Genomic DNA, 19,893 nt, shown 5'->3' with positions numbered 1-19,893 from the left:
TTAAAAGCAGGCAGGGTGGAGCCAAGATTCCAAGATGAAGTCCTATGTGATTGTTTCTGAAGATCTAGTGAGGGTCTGAAGGTGAGTGAGAAGGGAAGATGGAAGGTAGAAGCAAATTGCTTACCACTTGAAGAGAAATTGCTTGTGAATTCCCTGAGATCTGCTAAGGGCTCTTGCAGCTGACAGATGCTTATCTTGATTTGTAAAAATCAGAGAGTGGGACCTATGTGAGGGTCCTCTTATTTCCTCTAAGAATACATCTAGCACATGATACCCTGTTCACATTCTCATGCTCTTCAGTACTTTTTGAGTGAAACATGCAAAATGCTGTGCTTATTCCCAGTTTCAGCATTGAAGGAGACAGTTCTCAATTTTTTCTTTCTTACTACGTGCTGTATTAGCACTTTGTTTTGGGACAGCTTTATACTCAAATACTGTAAGCAAATTCCAAAATTTAATTCTCTCTGAGGAATCTGGAGGGGAGACTCAGATGAGTGTTCTCTTTTCAGCCACTCTCAGGATTATTGGAACTTATTCACCAAGAAGAAGGCAGAAAACTGTGGACTTGGGATAGACCAGAAGTCGTTATTATAAATGATCTTATGCAAACCTTTCACTCTTCTTAAATTAAAAAGTGCTTGAGCTCCTAGAGTTTAAGCCTCTTTGGATAGGTCTATTTTTATCCCCTACCCCAATTATCTTTCTCTTTGCAGATGGGCTTTCCTTCTAAAACAGACAGCCCTAGCTGTGAATACTCTCGGTTTGATTTTGATAGTGATGAGGACTTCAATGCTTTCTTCAACTGTAAGTGATAGTAGCCTGGAATTTCTCCCAGTCATCTGAGAATGGCATCTAGTGTTACGAATTATGGTACCTGACCCTTGGGTTCTTTATTAAAGGGCCTAAGATCTGAACAAGCAGCCTGTTCAGTCTCTAGTTGCACCTTGAAGCCGGTACTGGGATTGCGCTCATTCCAGGCGTAGTATTCTTTCTTGCCTGTGCGTTACATGCATACACATGCATGCACACATACATAGCCTTTGGACTTTGATGTTTAGGCATAGTAACTGTATGTAACACCTAGGATTAAATACTACCTAACCTCACTGGTCTTCGTAAAAAGAGGAAAAACCCACATTCTGATAATCTAATTCTGTTCTTGGTTTTTTGTAGTCTGGCTAGTTCCTCCCCGCCCCCCCCTTTTTTTTAAATAATAGCTTTTTGAGATATAGTTCGTTTACCATACGATTCACCCATTTATAGCATACAATTCAGTGGGTTTTTTGAGTATATTCAGAGTTGTGCAACTTTTGCCACAATTTGTGGACATTTTCATGACCCCAAGAATCCCTGCCTGCTAGCGGTCAGCCATTCCCAGTCCCCTCATCCTTCCCAGCTCCAGGCAACCAGTAATCCACTTTCTGTTTCTACATGTCACCTATTCTGAACATTTTTTATAAACAGATTATACATATATGGTCTTTTGTAACTGCATTCTTTCATTTAGGGTTATATCTTTAAAATTCACCCATGCTGTGGCATATATTGATACTTTATTTCTTTTTATTGCCATATTTCATTGTATGGGCGTACATTGTAGTCATTCATTTCGTAAGTTGATGGATATTTAAGTTGTTTCTAATTCTTACCTGTTAAGAATAATGCTACTATTGGGGTGCCTGGCTGGCTCAGTCAGTAGTGCATACAACTCTTGATCTTGGAGTCGTGAGTTCAAGCCACCCATTGGGCCTAGAGCTTACTTTAAAAAAAAAAAAAAAAAAAAAAGGAATAATGCTGCTGTATCATTTGTATACAAGTTGAGTGAACAGACATTGTTTTTTTTTCTCTTGAGTGTGTGTCTGTATTCCATCATATAGTAATTTCACATTTAATGTTTTGAGGAAGTGCCAGGCTGTTTTCCATAGCGGCCACACTGTTGTACATTTGTACCAACCTAATCTTTTATTGATTCCAAAGAAATGGGAGACCACTTTTAGTTTGCCTCTTAGAGGATCAAGCTGGTAGGGTGGCTTCCAGAGACAATTTACTTTTGAAAATTTCTGAATTTGTTAATCTTGATTGAACATTTGTTAAATTCAGAGCGTAAATCTGCAGAAGTTTCTTTGAACACTTTTCTCCTGGGACGGATAAATGAATGAATATTAGCTAAGCACTTATTATCTGTCAGTTACTGATTTATGTCTTTCTCTTGGCAGCCTCCCGGGCCCAACAAGGAGAGGTAATGAGGTTAGCATGTCGTTTGGATCCTAAGACTAGCTTCCAGATGGCTGGGGAGTGGCTAAAGTATCAGCTGTCAACTTCTGTTGATACTGGATCCATGAACTGTAAGGTTTTTTTATTTCTAAACATTAGTGAAGTATTGTATCAAATTACATTGGAAATAAGCCCTGTAAGCCACACTTCAGAACAGCATGCTAATAATAGCATTCAAAAATAATCTGTTTCATTTAGGGTAAAATCATGTACCTGTCAGTCTTGCCTTCATTTTTCTTTTCTAACAGAATGAACCACTTGTTGTTGATTCTGTTACTTCACTGTAGGCACCATCCTACCAAATTGCATGTCTAGACTTTTTAAAGCTCTTCTACCAAATTCTTGCATAGAACCACTCCTAAATTTAGAAAGAATGCCTTGTTAGGCATAACGGGAGCAGTGCAGGGACTTTCTGTGTCACTCAGCCACCTCAAAGCCTTTGGAAATGCTGCTTTTTACAAAATCAACATAATACTTCTGTACCCAAATGCATAAGCCAGGTAACTTCTCTGTACTCCATTATCATCTGTCTATTGTCTTATTAATGCATGCTGTGGGTGACAGAATTTAGTAAAACAGGAGAAGGTATAAGTCACTCCTTTAGAGGGGCTCCGTATTTACGGTCAGTTACCAGCTACTTTAGTTAACTTGTTACTCATGGGATTTAAAAATTTTGTTTTGGGTACTCATAACTGACTCTGAAGGTCCATGGTATCAGGTAATTTGAATGTTTGTGGAGGCCCAGATATGTTGCACCAAGGTAAAGCTAGTAAATGGGAGCACTATATGAAAGCAAGGAAAGTAATTCATAAATCTTTTTGCCTGTGCCTTGCTGTTTGAGAGATGTGCTTTGCTGATACTTAACAAACTTGAAGGGTGGCACAGTTGTCCAGAACTTGGAATTGTTATGAGGCTACTGGATATGAAGTAGCATTCTGTTATCTTATATCAGGTTTTTGTTTTTGGTTCTTTTTGGAAAGATTCTTTATGGTCTCAAATATCTTAATTATTTAGATTTTCATGGACAGGTTATAAAGGACAGGAAGGGAGAGTTTAATTGATATTTATCAGTTGCTTCTGTTTTTTGATGCTTATGCATATATTCTCGTTCAGTATTCAAAATGGTTTTATAGACAGGACTCACAGAAGTGAATTCTGACAGCTCATTGTTACAGGTGGAGGCACGATAGGCCCCTTCTCTACTTTTAGTTCTTTTCTTTCCCCAGGCTGAGAGGGTTAGATTATCCTGTTCCTTTGCCTGTGAAATTAAGTGGTCTCTAAGTCCCCATTGTCTTTGTGTCTTCTCTGATCCTGTAGTTTGTGTGTGTGTGTTTCTGTATTTATATTTGTGTTTTAAAACCCTGTTCTCCTACAGCTGGAACTGGAGAAGGTGGCCTCTGCTCCATTTTCTCCTCTTCATTCGTGCAGTGGGAAGCCATGACTTTTTTTTTGGAAAGCGTGGTCAACCAGATGTTTCGGACATTAGATAAAGAGGTAAGTAACTGTTTCCTGTGTTGATTGCATAATGATTTTGACCTTTTTAAAACTGACAGAGGGAAAATCTGTGGATATGCATCTCACAGAAGAGGAAATGGAGAATCAGAGAGGTTAAATAACATACTTGAGTTCAAATTGCAGGCCTGACTGTAGGCTTTAAGGGGATAATAAGACAAGCCTGTTTGTATAGTGAAGCGCAGGTAGGATAACTATTGCAGGGAGGACAGCAATGGTAATCTTGAGCTGAAAAATCTTTGGAAATGTTTGCCATTAAGCATCCTTTTCAGTTTATGGCAGATAGACACAATATTCATGTTAGCTGATGAGTGTCCTCTTCCGTGAATAATCTGAATAAAGTGGTCTTGTTTTTATATGCTTCATGTGACCCATCACCTTCTCTTATCTACCTTGGATGGAGCTGTAATTAATTGGTTTAAAATCATTGGACTATTCATTTCAGGATGATTACATCGTAGTATATTCCAGGTTAGTTGTAGGAAAAATCGAAATCCCTTGAAGATAAGTGAGATATAGTGCTTTTTCTCACAAAAGGCATATAATAAATTAGATCTTAGAGTGATTAACTTCACCTGCTTGTATATTGCTTTGTTTGAGTTTGAAATGATGGCATTCAGAGTTTGTTCCAAAATTTAGGTAGGAAATCCTGCTACAATCCTGCATTTTTTACTAAATGAGCCCTTTCTTAGGTTTAAGTGGAACTATCTGATCAAGAAAGCCCTTTATTGAATCAAGGGTAATGGCCCTGGGGTTTCCTTTCCTAGCATTTTTTAAGTTAGACAGCTTGATGGATCTAAATATTTGTGTACGATTCTGCTAGAAAGCAAGAGAATGAAATGGTCAGGATTTGTCAGGCATTGACTTTAAAATGTATGGAAGGACTGGCAGTATTGCAGGGTCGGGGAGCAGGGTGCTTAGTTGGTTGTAGGCTGGATTGTATGATACATCCTTGAATATGATGGTATTTGGTCAAAATGCCAAATAGTAGTTGGTCAAAGGGTACAAAAAGTTGGATAGTGTAGAAGAGAAAGATGTGGGCTGGAGACAAAGCAGAGGTAATAATTAGAAACAGTAGGAGTCAGAACATTTGATGGGGAGAAAAACAATAGAACAAAATTCTTTTTTCCTCAGGAGACCAGTAGTATTTAGGCTTCTGTTGGTGACTTAAAATAAATCTCTGACTCTCAAAGCATTTTTTCTTCACCAAAATGAAATGGGTCAGAATGAAGCATTCCTAATCAAGAGAAGTGAGTTTGTTTTTAAAGATTTTGTTTATTTATTTGACAAAAAAAGAGAGATCATAAGTAGGCAGAGAGGCAGGCAGAGAGAGTGGGGGAAGCACGCTCCCTCCTGAGCAGAGAGCCCGATGTGGGGACTCAGTCCCAGGACCCTGAGGTCATGACCCAAGCTGAAGGCAGAGGCTTAACCCATTGAGCCACCCAGGCGCCCTGAGAAGTGAGTTTTTAGTGTGTATATATTTGATGAAATTACTCACTACTTGTTAAGGAAGCTGTAACACTTTATGTAACACTTTATGTTACACTGTTAACACATAGGGTGCAAGTGACAGATCTCAGCCTGTCACATTCCCATTTGCTGCTCTCAGTTCCTGACTCTGCATGGTGTTGTCCAGTCCATCCGTCTTGCACACTGCTCACTCTGCACTCTCAGTCCCCGCCTCTCACCCAGGGTCTGTGAGCTGCTCAGCTGGTAGCCTGTGAAAGAGTTGGACCAAGAGGTTCTTTGCCTAAAAGAGTTTTGTTTTTTTTTTTAAAGATGCTATTTATTTATTTATTAGAGAGAAAGTGCACAGAGGGAGAGGGAGGCGCAAACCCCCTCACTGAGCAGAGAGCTCAATGAGGGGCTTGATCCCACGACTCTGAGATCATGACCTGAGCCGAAGGCAGATACTTAACCAACTGAGCCACCCAGGCGCCCACTAAAAGAGTTTTTTGAAAAGCTACTCTCATTTGTAGTGGCATTAGCTGAACTTATATTCCCAGAAGACTTACTTTAACAATGGATCAATACAGGGAATAGCTTTGGAGGGGGGGAAAAGTCACATTTTGAAGAAGACGAGGATTGATTTGCCTCAGATAGTAAAATATGAAGCTATGACATTTCATAGGCAGTGTGGTACTGACATTAGATAGATAGAGCTCCTTGGGAAAAAATAGCCCAGAAACAACCTGGAGCATATATAAGCATTCCAAAGAAATCGAGAAGGATTGGCTCATTTAATAAAAAGCATTAGGGAAAATTAACTCTTTGAGGAAAAGTCCCTAAGTTGAAAAACAAAGGAAGTAATCATAGAAATGTGAATGGCTTTAGCTACTTTTTTTTAAACATACCATAAAATAAACTTTGAAAGGCAAACTTGGAACAATATTTGCAATAATATGATGGGATTAATATTCTTACTATAAAAACATATTTCTTATACATTGCTTTTTGAGTACAATTGATATCATAGTTTTGGAGAATAATTTGACAATGTCTGGTTGAAGATGCCTAGCCTTATGACCCAGCAACTTCACTCCTAAGTCTGTGCTCTGAAGAAACCCCTGCATGTGCACTGAGCATCCAATATTCTACAGAATCCTTACATGTTGAGCCAAGGTAGAAACTTAATAATCCTCAATAGATTGTACAGAACAGATGATAATGTTTATAGACCAGTGAAAAGGAACTGGGATGTACTATGAATAAGTATGATTCTCATAAACATGATGGTGACCCCAAACAACAAGCTATAAAAGTAAACATGCAGTTCTGTATAATTAGGAGTATGTACATTTGTGGCAGAAGTGTACGGAAATGATGGAATCCTTGAAACTGTGAGCACCAAATTCAGGACAGTGGTCACCTCTAGGGCTGAAGAAGAGGATGTTTACACAGAGCAACCAATATCAGTAACATTATACATATCGAAGTGGTCACGTGGAGAGTTATTCAAGTACTGCTTACCCCTTTCTAAAGGTCTAGAATATTTCACAATAAGATTTTTTAATATATAAATTTAAAAAAGCACTAGAACCCAGTGGAGAAGAGACAAAAGATGAGATTTTTGTAGAGAAGAGAAACAAAAGTAGTTAATTAATACATGAAAAAAATTCAGTCCTCATTAGTAATTGAAGAAATGCAAATTTAAATAAACTCATTATTTAACTTAACTGCAAATGTTTTAGGGAATAAACACAACCTGCTCCTAAGAACATGGTAAGAAGGGCATATTGGTGGACAGAGAATCAATTGATACAGCTTGTAAAGAAGAAAAACAATTTGACTTAAAAGTATTCATACCTTTTGATTCAGTAATTCCCACTACCCCCAGAAGTCTCTGCCTCAAATGAAATAAGAGAAAATGTAGCCAAAAAATTTTTGCAAAGATGTATTAGCACTATCAATAATAGGTAAAGAACTAGCAACATTCTCAATTTCTAGTAATAGGAAAAGCTACATCCTTAAGATAGCACATGGTAGCATCATTTAGGAAAAGTTTTAATAACACAGGGTAATGCTTAGGATTTTCAGGTTAAAAAGCAGTATATAAAACCATATGTGGCAACCATATTACACATGTATAAACCAAATCCTAAAGGAAATTTTACCAAAAGTGCTCATCAGTCATGTCAACATCTTTTTCATTGTCTGTATTATAGGCGGTTCCTGTTAATGATGGAATAGAGCTGTTGCAAATGGTCCTGAACTTTAACACCAAGGATCCTCTCATCCTGTCCTGTGTCCTCACTAATGTCTCAGCACTCTTTCCGTTTGTCACCTATAGACCAGAGTTCCTGCCCCAGGTCTTCTCTAAGGTAAATTCCATCTCCTTTGTAAACTTTGAGTATTTTTGAACTAATTATTTTTTTGTGATTGTTTTTGAGAGTCTTTGAGACAAGCTGATGAACAGTCATTTATTCATTCATCAAGTATTCAGTACTTACTGTGGATTGGGCACCATGCTGGTGGAAAAGCCTTGCTTACCATCTGGAAATAAAATCACATAAACAGCTGTTGTACCCATGTGGCATTATAATTAATAGACGAGTATACTGAGAAGTGGAAAAGAACACCTAAAGAAGGTGTCAGTGTGCTCTCCGTTTATTCAGAGGGGATATGTGAGAGAAATTAGTGTGAATGGTTTTTGGGTTTCCTGTTTAGGTGAATAGTAGAGCACTACCTGAGTGAGAATAATGGAACCAGTAAGAATGAGGAAGAGGGCTGAGTTCGGGAATACTATATCTGAGGGCTGGGTTTGGGAATACTACATTTGGAGTAGATGTACAATATCTAGGAGAGGATACTTCACAATCACTTGGCTATCGTTAAAGGTCTAGAGTCTGGAAGATTACAGTATTAAGGTGGCATCATCATAGAAGTGCCTAGAGCAGAGGTGAAGCCCTAGGAAAGAGGGTGATATGTATGTAGAGTTGGACATGTGGCTCAAGCAGGGAACTCTGAGGATTATCATCTTTGGGGGAGGAGGGCAAAGAAGGAGAATTCCCCGAAGAAGAATAAAGATACAGCCAGAGAAATGAAAAAATGTTGTGTTACAAAGGTCAGTAGAACTTTAAAAAGGTAAACTCATTTGTTGCAACAGAAAGTCTCTAAGAACTAGGGAATATCTATTGGGTTTCTTTTTCTTTCTTTCTTTTTTTTTTTTTAAGATTTTATTTATTTATGAGAGAAAGAGAGAGTGCGCTCAGGGCGGAGGGGCAGAGAGGAAGGGAGAAGCAGACTGAGCAGCGAGCCCGATGAGGGGCTTGATCTCAGGACCATGAGATCGTGGCCTGAGCTGAAGGCAGGTGCTTAACCGACTAAGCCACCCAGGCATCCCTCCATGGGGTTTCTTGATTAGACCTTTGTTAGAGTATAATTCCATCCTGGTGACTTTTGCAGTAGTCACACTGTATTAGGTGAAAGAGTCTCTTGAGAAGTTATGCAGTAGAATCAGAGGGTATCACCATAGCTGAGTGTTTGGCTGAGGGCTTGGATTGTTCAGGGATTCTGTGGCCTCTACCTTTAAAAGATGTTTGATGGTAAGATTGTGAATCTCTAGCCTCTTGTAGAGTTACCTGAGAAGATAAACATCTGAAACTTCATAACACCAATTGAAAACCCTATTGTTAGTATATTGTTTATACTTCTGAGATTTTGTTGGAAACTTTATGCCAGCTGCTGTTAAAAACACTTCATGCATTTGGTACTGATGAGTAACCTTTTCTTTCTTACCCTTAGCTATTTTCATCTGTCACTTTTGAAACTGTTGAAGAAAGTAAGGTAAGACCATTAATTCACCCAACAAATCCTAACTTCTGGAGAGCAAAACTGTGAATGCCTAACACCTAAGTCTAGATTTTTTTTATAAGTAGAAGGAGTTAGTAAAGGCAGGAGATGGTCAGAGATACTCTAAGGCAAAAACAGTGAACACGTGGATTCACGGTGACTGTAAATGTCACTCCATTAAACTCCCACATTGTGAAAATTGATTGTGAATTTGCCTTTGAAGGAACTATTTCTTGTGATTCTAAGCAGCATCTGTAAATTTTATTAAAAATGGCTCCAGGTTTGTTGAATATGTCTTCCTAGGCCCCCAGAACCCGGGCAGTGAGGAATGTGAGGAGACATGCTTGTTCCTCCATCATCAAGACGTGTCGTGACTACCCCCAGCTCGTATTGGTAAGCTGCTGGACTCCGACCAAGTAGCCACTGAGACCTGTCGAGTTTAGTTACATTCCTCTGTAAATCCAGCCCTAATTATACCTCACATAAAGAGAAAACAAGGAGTTGTAGTTTTGCTTCAAATAAGCATTCTTGAATTGGTGTCTTCTTCCTCTCCTGTTTAGTGGTGTAATTAAAAATGCAAATATATTCCCTCAGGATGAGTATTCTTGCCCATGTAGATGACCAAGTTTTTCCTGTCAATGTACACATCTTTCCTGTGTGATGTTGTTTACTGCCAAATGGTGTGCCTAATCTTGAGAGAAGCCAGATGCAAATCCCAACCTTTTTTGGAGGGTTTCTATAGGAAATTTAGCACTATCCCAGATTAGAAATTAATCAAAAATTTCTTCTCTGAATACACATCAGTTATGTGTCTCCCTAACATATATAAACAAGCTAATCTTTGTCTATGAATATACTATAAAATTGAAATAGAAAAAAAGACCTATAGTTTTCACAGTACTTTTTGGGAAAGTACAAATACCCAAGACAAGAACCACTTTCTGCTTACATTGCCTGGCTTGTTCAGGCAAAAGAAGGACATTATAACTAAATTACTGAAGTGACAGTCTTATAGGCCTGACCTTCCTAGGAATGCCTTGATTCTCTCTCCGCCTTCCTTGAGTGACCCACCTCTCCTTAAAAATCAGACCTTCACCACCTTTGGGTTTTTTTCTTTGTAATCTGCAGCCCAATTTTGACATGCTTTATAACCATGTGAAGCAACTCCTCTCCAATGAGTTACTCTTGACACAAATGGAGAAGTGTGCCCTCATGGAAGCCCTGGTTCTCATTAGCAACCAATTCAAGAACTACGAGCGTCAGAAGGTGTTCCTAGAGGAGCTGATGGCACCAGTGGCCAGCATCTGGCTTTCTGAAGACATGCACAGGTAGAGGAGAGCCTTTGCCCCAGACCCTCACTGCACTGGAGCACCCGTCCTGTATTTAAAGAGCTATGCCTAGGGTGCCTGTGTAAGGATCTGTAGGGGTGATGGCTCATCAGTGACATCTGAGTTCTCCAAAAGAAGTCTTTTATTCGGGTTGCTGAAAATACCACCTTGAGTTCGGAGGTGTAGGGAGAGGGAAGAAATGAGAAGAGATGGGTAGTACTGTCGGGAGGCCACAGAGTACCTGCGGTGTCTGCAGAGTGCGGTGCCAGCCCACGTAGACACTCGAGAACAGCCAGGAGGGGCCACACGGACAGACACTCATTGTGCCCATGTAGCATTCTCAAGCCTGCGTCCTTTTTGCTAATGACATTCAGAAGTGGGAAGAGGAATTTCAACCTTCAAATAACAGCTGACAATGATTAAATTCCTCTCACTGTAGCAAGTGCTCTTTGGGGCCAAATAATCATAGTTTATTAGCTTTTGTGAAAGAAACCATCTGTGCTTAAAGTCATGTTATGACTTGTCTTTCCCACTCCACCTTTCAGAGTGCTGTCAGATGTTGATGCTTTTATTGCCTACGTGGGCGCCGATCGGAAGAGCTGTGACCCAGGCCCAGAGGATCCCTGTGGTCTAAACCGCGCACGAGTGAGTAAGCCTCTCCTGGGAATGGGAAGCTGCGGAGGCCACAGGTAGGATTAGGGACTCTACCATTTGTAGAGTCTTTTTTTTTTTTTTTTCCATTTGTAGAGTCTTTTACAGATCTCTGTTTCTTCTACATGCGTGAGAAATCTGGAAGTCTTCACTTCCCTAAGTTTCTCCTTTCTTTACTTTAGTCTTGAATTCTTTTTTTTTTTTTTTAAGATTTTATTTTTTTTATTTGACAGAAGAGAGAGAGAGAGAGTGGGAGGGGCAGAGGGAGAAGCGGACTCCCCGCCGAGCAAGGAGACCAGTGCGGGGCTTGATCCCAGGACCCTGGGATCATGACCTGAGCCAAAAGCAGACGCTTAACTGAGCCACCCAGGCGCCCCTAGTCTTGAATTCTTGAGATAGTTCCCACAGCAGAGCAGATAGTCTTTTCTTCGAAGTCATTATTTTGGCTTTAAGGATCCCTAAATAGCTCCAAAGACTGAAGGTGTAATGGGGAATTGGGTCAGCAGTGTGTGTCCTCCCTGCCAGTGCTCCTTGGCATGTAGCATCCTAAAGATGGTCTAACTTGCAAACCCGAGATTCTTCAGTTCTGGGCTATTGAAATAAGCCTTGTTCCTGGCTCCAGTATGGCGAATCTTACTAATAAAACTAGCAGGTAGTAGGTTGGTTGAGGGGACCATGAATGAGGATTAGGGCAAAAGCTGTCAAGGCCCAAGCTGGAGGGTCTGAGGTCACCCAAAATAAGACAAAATGTTGGCAGTCTAAGGGCAGTGTCCAGGCACCTTTTGACTGGGATCCTGCAAGAGGGTCATTGCAGCCCTTGGTAGAACAGCCTCATGTAAAGAAAACTTCAGGAGCCCACCACTCGTCCTGAAGATGGAAATGAAAGGACCCCTCTTAGACTGACCCTAAAAGAAGGGATGGGATGGGGGCAGGGTCCTTTCCTTCTCTCTGGCCTCTTATCACATTTGCCATACCTTGCATGTGTGTAATAACACTTTTGATTTTTCGTCCTCTTTATGGCTACCTTTGTTTTATGTTTTTCTGTAGATGAGCTTTTGTGTATATAGTATTCTGGGCGTTGTGAAACGAACTTGCTGGCCCACTGACCTAGAAGAGGCCAAAGCTGGGGGATTCGTCGTGGGTTATACGCCCAGTGGAAATCCAATCTTCCGTAACCCCTGCACAGAACAGATTCTGAAACTTCTTGACAATTTGCTTGCACTTATAAGGTGAGTTGCAATAATGGTTTCCCTGTTGTTTAATTTTTTACCTTAAGAATCTCTAAAGTGTAATCTGTTTCTGTTTCTTCAGATCATGGTGGTTAGTAAATGAGGGAATAGTTCTTGTTTTTTTCTCGACTGGGATCTCTCTTTTTTTTTAAATATCACTAGCCCTCACTTGCCTGAGTTTTGCGTTCCAAGTGAACACATGGCGGCTGATCCTAAAATGGCTTTTCTCATTTGGAGCCTCTTCTCTGTGCTCCTCTCCTACTTCCTTATACTTTGTACCTACTTTTTTTTTTTAAGATTTTATTTATTTATTTGACAGAGAGAGAGAGGGAGCACAAGCAGGGGGAGTGGGAGAGGGAGAAGCAGGCTTCCCGCTGAGCAGGGAGCCCAGTGTGGGGCTCAATCCCAGGACCTTGGGATCATGACCTGAGCCGAAGGCAGATGCTTAATGGCTGAGCCACCCAGGTGCCCCTTGTCTCTACTTTTTTTTTTTTTTTTAAGATTTCGTTTATTTATTTGACAGACAGATATCACAAGTAGGCAGAGAGGCAGGCAGAGAGAGAGAGGGAGAAGCAGGCTACCCGCTGAGCAGAGAGCCTGATGTGGGGCTTGATCCCAAGACCCTGAGATCACGACCTGAGCCGAAAGCAGAGGCTTCACCCACTGAGCCACCCAGGTGCCCCTCTTGTCTCTACTTTTTACTTGAGGTTTTATTTGTCCAAATTTTTGCCACTGAAGAAGTTGTTTGTTGGGAGCAGGACAGTTGCTTTCTTAATGGTGCTTCTGAGTGGTATTCAGATGAGCTCACCTGAATTTATCAGTAACGACTCTGCCCTCAAATGGACCAAACATGCAGTGGTTGATCATGTCCAAGGAAGGCATGATACATGTTCCACATGTTTCCTAGGTCTTTAATTCTCAAAGCCTCCTTAGACCAGCAGCAGCATCAATCCCCGAAGAAGCTTGTTTGAAATGCAGAATCGGTACCCCACCCCATGTGTTTTAACAAGCTCTCCAGGTGCTTTCATTAAAGGTTCAGAGTCACTGTTAGAAATCACATGAGCTAATGTATTCAAGTGGAAGTGGGCCAGGCCTCTACTTGTTGGTTACCTGACATATGCTTGATGATTCAGGGACACACTACAGAGAAAAGTCGACTATGGCTAGAATTCAGTTCTTACTGGCCAAAGCAGAGTGATTCTTTTTTATATCATTTTTTTTTTTTAAAGATTTTATTCATTTTGAGAGAGAGTGCATGAGCAAGGGGAGGGGCAGAAGGAGAGGGAGAAGTAGCCTCTGTGCCGAGTAAGGAGCCGAACTCGAGACTTCATCCCAGGACTCTGGGATCATGACCTGAGCCAACAGCAGACACTTAACCGACTGTACCACCCAGGCGCCCCGTGATTCTTTTCTCTCTCTCATAGTATTTCTGAGTTACAGGCTAGAACTCTGTTCCAGTGGTTTTTGGCCTCTTACCCAGGGTGGAAGAGCAGTATCTCAACTGGCCAAACCAAATGACTCATGTCTCTGGGACACAGTGCTAGAAGCAGACTCCGTAGATCATCAGCTTAAGAATCCAAGGGTTTAAGTTAAGGTTGACCAAATTAGAGAGCTGGAGTGTCTGAAAGAGTGGTCACCGGGGATCTGTCTGTAGAAAAAGGCTTTTTTTTGTTCTCATTTCAAAAGGAAGGAAGACATTTCAGTAAAGAAGTATGGCTTGCATATTGAGAGCATACTAAAATATCCAGTCAAGGAAAGGTTTGCTTCCATATTGGTGTTTTTAAAATCAGAAGGTTCTTCTGTAGTTTAGAGAAAAGTAAAAGTGATGGAGTCAGTGAGCAACATACTGTCTTTTTAGGCTTATGGACAGTCCATGTGGTGGGAGCCCAGACCTGGAAAGAAAGTTCATTCCTGATTGGGCGAGACCATGAGAATAGAATGGTTGTCATCTTGATACTTTTCTAAGAATTTAGTGTTTTTGGAAAATCCCGGAGGCAGTCAGAAGATATTTTGAAAAAATGTTCACCACAGTTATGGAGTTTGATTCTTTGAATAGTGTGCATCTGGAGCTATTAGAGTTTTGTCTTGTTTTTGTAGTGAGTTTTATCTTGAAGTATAATGTAAGGGCACAAACAGATGTAAGGAAAGTCCGGGAATTATGATTGCATATAGCTGGATTTTCACAAGGGAAACCTGCCCCTGCGATCAGCACCCAGATCAACAAGCAACCTTAGCAAACACCTCAAGTCAGTACCTGTCCTTCAGGGGGAACCGGTATTCTGACCTTCCCACATTTTGCCTGGTTTTCTGAGTTTTCATAAATGGAGTCAGAAGCACGCATGCCTTTGTGTCTGGCTTCTCTTGCTCTGTAATTTGTGAGAGTCGTCCGAGTTACTGCGTGTCCTTGTGGTTCGCTCTTTCACATTGCCGGCATGGTAGTCTGTTTTGTAATTATTCTGTTACTTATTCACTTAGAATTGGTGGGCTTTTCGGTAGTTTCCAGCATTTTATTGTTAAAAATAGTGCAGTCGTGCTGCTGTTAGCATTCTTGTAAATGTTTTTTGGGGCATACATAATTTCTGTTGGGTTGGAATAGAATCCTACATGTAAGAGTAGAATTCCTGGTTCATAAGGTACGCATATTTTCCATTTTGTAGATAGAACCAAATAGTTTTCTGAAGTGATGTACTAATTGGTATTCCCACCAGTTGGGTATTGGAGCTCTGAGCTTTAACTCCTTGTCACATAGTCTGGTAACAGTACCACGTGGGGCTGGCTGTCGAGCACTTGAAATGTGACTGGTCTGAAATGAGATAGGCTGTAAGTGTAAAATACACACCAGATTTCAAAAACTTGGTACAAAAAAGGAATATAAAATATCTTAATTTTTTATATTGATGTTGCAATGTAGTTTGTTTGTTTGTTTTTTGTGCATTGGGTTAAGTAGAATTAATATGACCTGTTTCTTTTTGCTTTCTAAGCTTGGCTGGCTAGAAAACTTTGTTTTATTTATTTCTTAAAAGATTTTACTTACTCGAGAGAGCATGCAAATGCATGCATGTGTGCGTGCGCGGGAGCAGGGGGAGGAGCAGAGGGAGAAGCAGACTTCCTGATGAGCAGGGAGCGCAATGTAAGGGCTCGGTCCCAGGACCCTGTGATCATGACCAGAGCCGAAGGCGTAGCTTAACTTACTGAGCCACCCAGGTGCTCCTGGCTAGAAAATTTTAATTGGCTCATGTGGCTTACATTATATTTCTGTTAAATAATGTTGTTCCTAGTGGGTCAGATGGAGGACAGATGTGGGGAGCAGAACTCGGGTTCTCAAAAGGTACATTGTTGTCTTCATCTGTTCAGAATGATAACAGCTTTTCTGTTAACTTGAAGTTTGTTATGTTGTATCTGTATGTCTTCTATATATTTTCTCAAAATCTTTATCTGTGTGATCTCTTGTTTAGCATAGTGACTCTACTCCTCAGGTAGTACTGAGAAGATTTCACGTAGGTACAGATCATACAAAACTTAAAACTTTTGTTACCTGGTTGTCTTTCTTTGCTGAGCAGTAACTAGTTTTCTCTTAATGTGGAAGCACAGAACCCTGCCTTGCAAGTGAGTCAGGAAAGGTGATATTTCAGGAGCCTAAACATTATGAGGAATTGTAGATGTCCCTGCTATGAGCACTGGTTGGAAATCAGAGATATTGAAGCAATATATACTCTTGAGTCCTCATGCCACTTTTTATGAGTTAGAGATGTAGCCCCATGGAACCATCATCTTGAGCAGGAGGAGGGGAGACCATAAGGAATATACGATTTTGTTGTAGTGTCAGGGATGTTTGACCAAGGATGCGTTAATAATATCTGTTTTTCAAATTATATCTTGAGGTCACAGCCACACTTAATTAAAGGATAAAAAAACAGATAGCTTGTCTGCTCCCAGTCAGACTCAAAACTGAATTTCTTCTCAGTAAGAACTGATTTTTTCAGAGATCATTTCATAGTATTAGCCATCTTCCCAAACCACTGAGAAAGACTTATATTAGAAACCAAATTGCAGCTTTTCAAAGTAAGTGGCACCTTTTACCAGTTCTTGGGTTCTACACAGCAGTAGGTAAAGGCTAAGGCAGAGTTTTGGCTGGCCTCACAAAATAGGAGCAAAGTGACTCCCAACAGTATGATTGAGAGATTATACACCGAGACAAGTGCAGTTTAGCCTAGGGATGTAAGAGTACTTCAACATACAAAAATAAACTAGTGTAATATACCATATTAATAGAACAAAGGAAAAAACCCACGTGATCATCTTAATTGACACAAAAAAGCATTTGACAAAATCTAAATTTAACACCTTTTGATGATAAAAACACTCAGCAGACTGTGAGTAGAAGGGAACTTGTTTGACATGAAAAACTATTCTTATGAAAAATCCATAGCTTATATCCTACTCAGTGATTAAAGATGGAGTGGTTTCCTCCTACCATCAGGAACATGACATGGATGCCCAGTTCCACTGCTATTTGACATTTTGTACTGGCAGTCGCAGATGGAGAATTAAGGCAAGAAAAAGAAATAAAGGTATCCAAATTGGAAAAGAAGTAAACTATCTCCATTCATAAATGAAAATCCCCCCAGACTCACCAAAAAAGATGCTCATCATCATTAGAGGTTTAATTAGGGAAGTGCAAATCAAAACCACGAGATACCACTTCACACCCAACAGAATGGTTGAAATAAATAGTAATAATAATTATTTTAGAAACAAAATTATGGGGCACCTGGGTGGCTCAGTCAATTAAGTGTCTGCCTTTGGTTCAGGTCATAATCAGATACTGGGATCGAGCCCAGTATCAGGTTTCCTCCTGAGCAGGGAGCCTGCCTTTCTTTCTCCAGAGTCTGCCCCTCCCCACCACTCATGTTGTTACTTGCTCTGCTCTCTCTCTTAAATAAATAAGTAATCTTTAAAAGAGAAACAAAATTATGAGGCACCTGGGTAGCTCATTCAGTTAAGCACCTGACTCTTGATTTCAGCTCTGGTCATGGTCTCAGGGTTGCGATATTGAGCCCTGTGTCGGGTTCCATGCAGCCTGCGTAAGAGTCCCTCTCCCTCTGTGCCTCATCATCCCCCCCCACCCCAGAATTATACATTTTGGCAATGATGAGGAGAAACTAGAACCCTTGTGCATTGCTGGTGAGCAACATAAAATGGTTTAGCTACTATGGAAAAAAGAAAATGGTTAATTTTTCAGAAATTTAAATACAGAATTATCTCACGACCTGTCATTTCCACTCATGCATATATACCCTAAAGAGTTGCCAACAGGTATGCAAACAAATACTTGCTGAGGAATGTTCTCCCAGCACTATATCACAGTAGCCAATCAGTGGAGACGCAGATATCCAGCCACAGGAAGGAAGGAAGGATTATTAATGTGCTGTAATGTAGAAGAACCTTAAAAGTATTATGCTGAGTGAAAGACGCCAGAGACAGAAGGCCATATATTGTATAATTCCATTTATAATTCCATTTGTGTGAAATATCAATAGATAAATTTATCTACCTATCAATGGATAAATCTATAGAGACAGTAAATTGGTGCTCCCAGAAGCTGGAGGAAGGGAGAAATGGAGATTAACTGCTAGTATTTAACTGTTCCTACTTAATGGCAGTGAGGAGGTGGGGGGGGGGTGGGGAGGGGACAGAGGGTGTGACCTGCCCTTGGCCCCAGTCATTCCCTGCTTGGAAGCTTCCCTCAAGTTTTACATGTTAAAAGTTGAGGGGCGCCTGGGTGGCTCAAATCAGTTAAGCATCTGCCTTTGGCTTAGGTCATGATCCCCGGGTCCTGGGATTGAGCCCCACATGAGGCTCCCTGCTCCGTGGGAAGCCTGCTTGTCCCTTTCCCACTTCCCCTGCGTGTGTTCCCTCTCTCACTGTCTTTCTCTCTGTCAAATAAATAAAATCTTCAAAAAAAAAAAAAAAGTAGGATAATGAAATTAATGAAGCTGAGGAACAGGAAAAAAAGATTGAAGAGAAGGTAACAGCCTAAAGAATATGTGGGTCACTCTAAGCAGTTACTAATAAGAATCATGGGAGTGCACTGTTGGGGGAATATAAAATGGGACTGCTGCAAAAAAACAGTTGGACCGTTCCTCAAAAAAATAAAAATAATATCATGATCCAGCAATTCCAGTTCTGGGTTCTCAAAAGAAATGAAAACAAGGTCTCAGAGACTTACTTATACACTCAAATTCATAGCAGCATTATTTATACTAGCTAAAATGTGGAAGCTGCTTGGCCGGCTCCGTCGGAAGATCATGTGACTCGATCTCAGGGTTGCAAGTTGGAGCCCCACATTGGGTGTAGAGGTTACTTAAAAATAAAATCTTTAACAAAAAAAAGTGGAAGCAACCCAAGTGTCCATCAGTGAATGAATGTGATATGTACATCCAATAGAATATCTTTCAGCCTTTAAAAGGGAGGTAGTTCTTCAATATGGTACAACATTGTGCTAAATGACAGAAGCCGATCACAGAAGGACAAATCCTGTAGGATTCTACTTACATAAGATGCTGAATATGGTCAAAATCCTAAAGTCAGAAAGTATAACAGTGGTTGCCAGGAGCCAGGAGAGGGAAGAATGGGGAGATACTGTTTATTAGGTCAGAGTTTCAGTTTTATAAGACAAAAAATAGGGGATGGATAGTGGTGATGGTTGCACAACAGCCTGAGTGTATTTAGTGCCACTGAACTGTACACTTAAAAGTGATAAATTTTATGTTATATGTATTTTACCACAATGGAAAAAACGGGAGGTCATAAAGCCTATTGGAAATATCAGTGTAAGCAAGCCAGGCCACGGACCAGGAGAAGACGTTTGCAGCATGTGACTTGCAAAGCACCAGTATCCAGCAGTTCATCGTGCTTGTCCACCATAGAGAAACTCAACACGTGTACACAAGAACTCTGCAGAAAAGCTTATTGCTAGAAGAGGAGACAAACTTAATTAGCCCTCAGGGAGGTGGGGAGATAAACTAGAACGAATTAATGGCATCCTAAAAGTTAAAATGATTGTACTGAGTGTACATGGTTAGGTTTAATAAACAGTGTTGAGTATTTTTTTTTTTAATTTAAAAGCATGGTCTAAAATGATCTGTTTGGTGTGCATTTTTTTTTAAAGATTTTATTTTATTTTAAAGATTTAGAGACAGCAAGAGAGGGAACATAAGCAAGGGGGAGTGGGGAAGGGAGAAGCAGGCTCCCCACTGAGCAGAGAGCCCAATGCAGGGGTCGATCCCAGGACCCTGGGATCATGACCTTAGCTGAAGGCAGATGCTTCACGACGGAGACATCCAGGTGCCCTGTTCAGTGTGCATCTTAAATATTTAACCCTGCTGGGTTTTTCTCTTATATTTTGTAACTTTCTTTACGTTTGAAATCTTATTATAATTACCTTTTAAAAGAAAGATAGGTGGTTACACTCTGTGGCTGTGGATTGTTGGTGGTGCCATTGCTGTGGGCGAAAGGGGCCAACAGCTGTGGATGGCACTAGCTCAGGTCCGCAGTCATTGCTCCTTAGTCCTCCACAGCCAGTGACTGCTCAGGTGAGGCATTTT

At 40.6% G+C, this 19,893-nt stretch overlaps 1 protein-coding gene across 3 annotated transcripts in view; it reads left to right on the top strand.

Moving 5' to 3' along the window:
* The window catches only part of XPO5 (exportin 5), a 45,762-nt gene that overhangs the window by 15,029 nt on the left and 10,840 nt on the right, over positions 1 to 19,893 (top strand). For all 3 annotated transcript variants that reach the window (XM_080806962.1, XM_080806961.1, XM_080806963.1), the window contains 9 exons: positions 714 to 804; positions 2,217 to 2,345; positions 3,650 to 3,768; positions 7,452 to 7,607; positions 9,031 to 9,072; positions 9,382 to 9,471; positions 10,207 to 10,406; positions 10,952 to 11,051; positions 12,105 to 12,286. In XM_080806962.1, coding sequence (XP_080663088.1) covers positions 714 to 804; positions 2,217 to 2,345; positions 3,650 to 3,768; positions 7,452 to 7,607; positions 9,031 to 9,072; positions 9,382 to 9,471; positions 10,207 to 10,406; positions 10,952 to 11,051; positions 12,105 to 12,286 — 1,109 coding nt within the window. The remainder of the gene's footprint in view (positions 1 to 713; positions 805 to 2,216; positions 2,346 to 3,649; positions 3,769 to 7,451; positions 7,608 to 9,030; positions 9,073 to 9,381; positions 9,472 to 10,206; positions 10,407 to 10,951; positions 11,052 to 12,104; positions 12,287 to 19,893) is intronic.

Source organism: Martes martes, assembly GCF_963455335.1.
Source record: "Martes martes genome assembly, chromosome: 6".
Taxonomy (NCBI): domain Eukaryota; kingdom Metazoa; phylum Chordata; class Mammalia; order Carnivora; family Mustelidae; genus Martes; species Martes martes.
The sequence above is the reverse complement of the archived record's forward strand: the minus strand, read 5'-3'. Positions and strand labels throughout refer to the sequence as shown.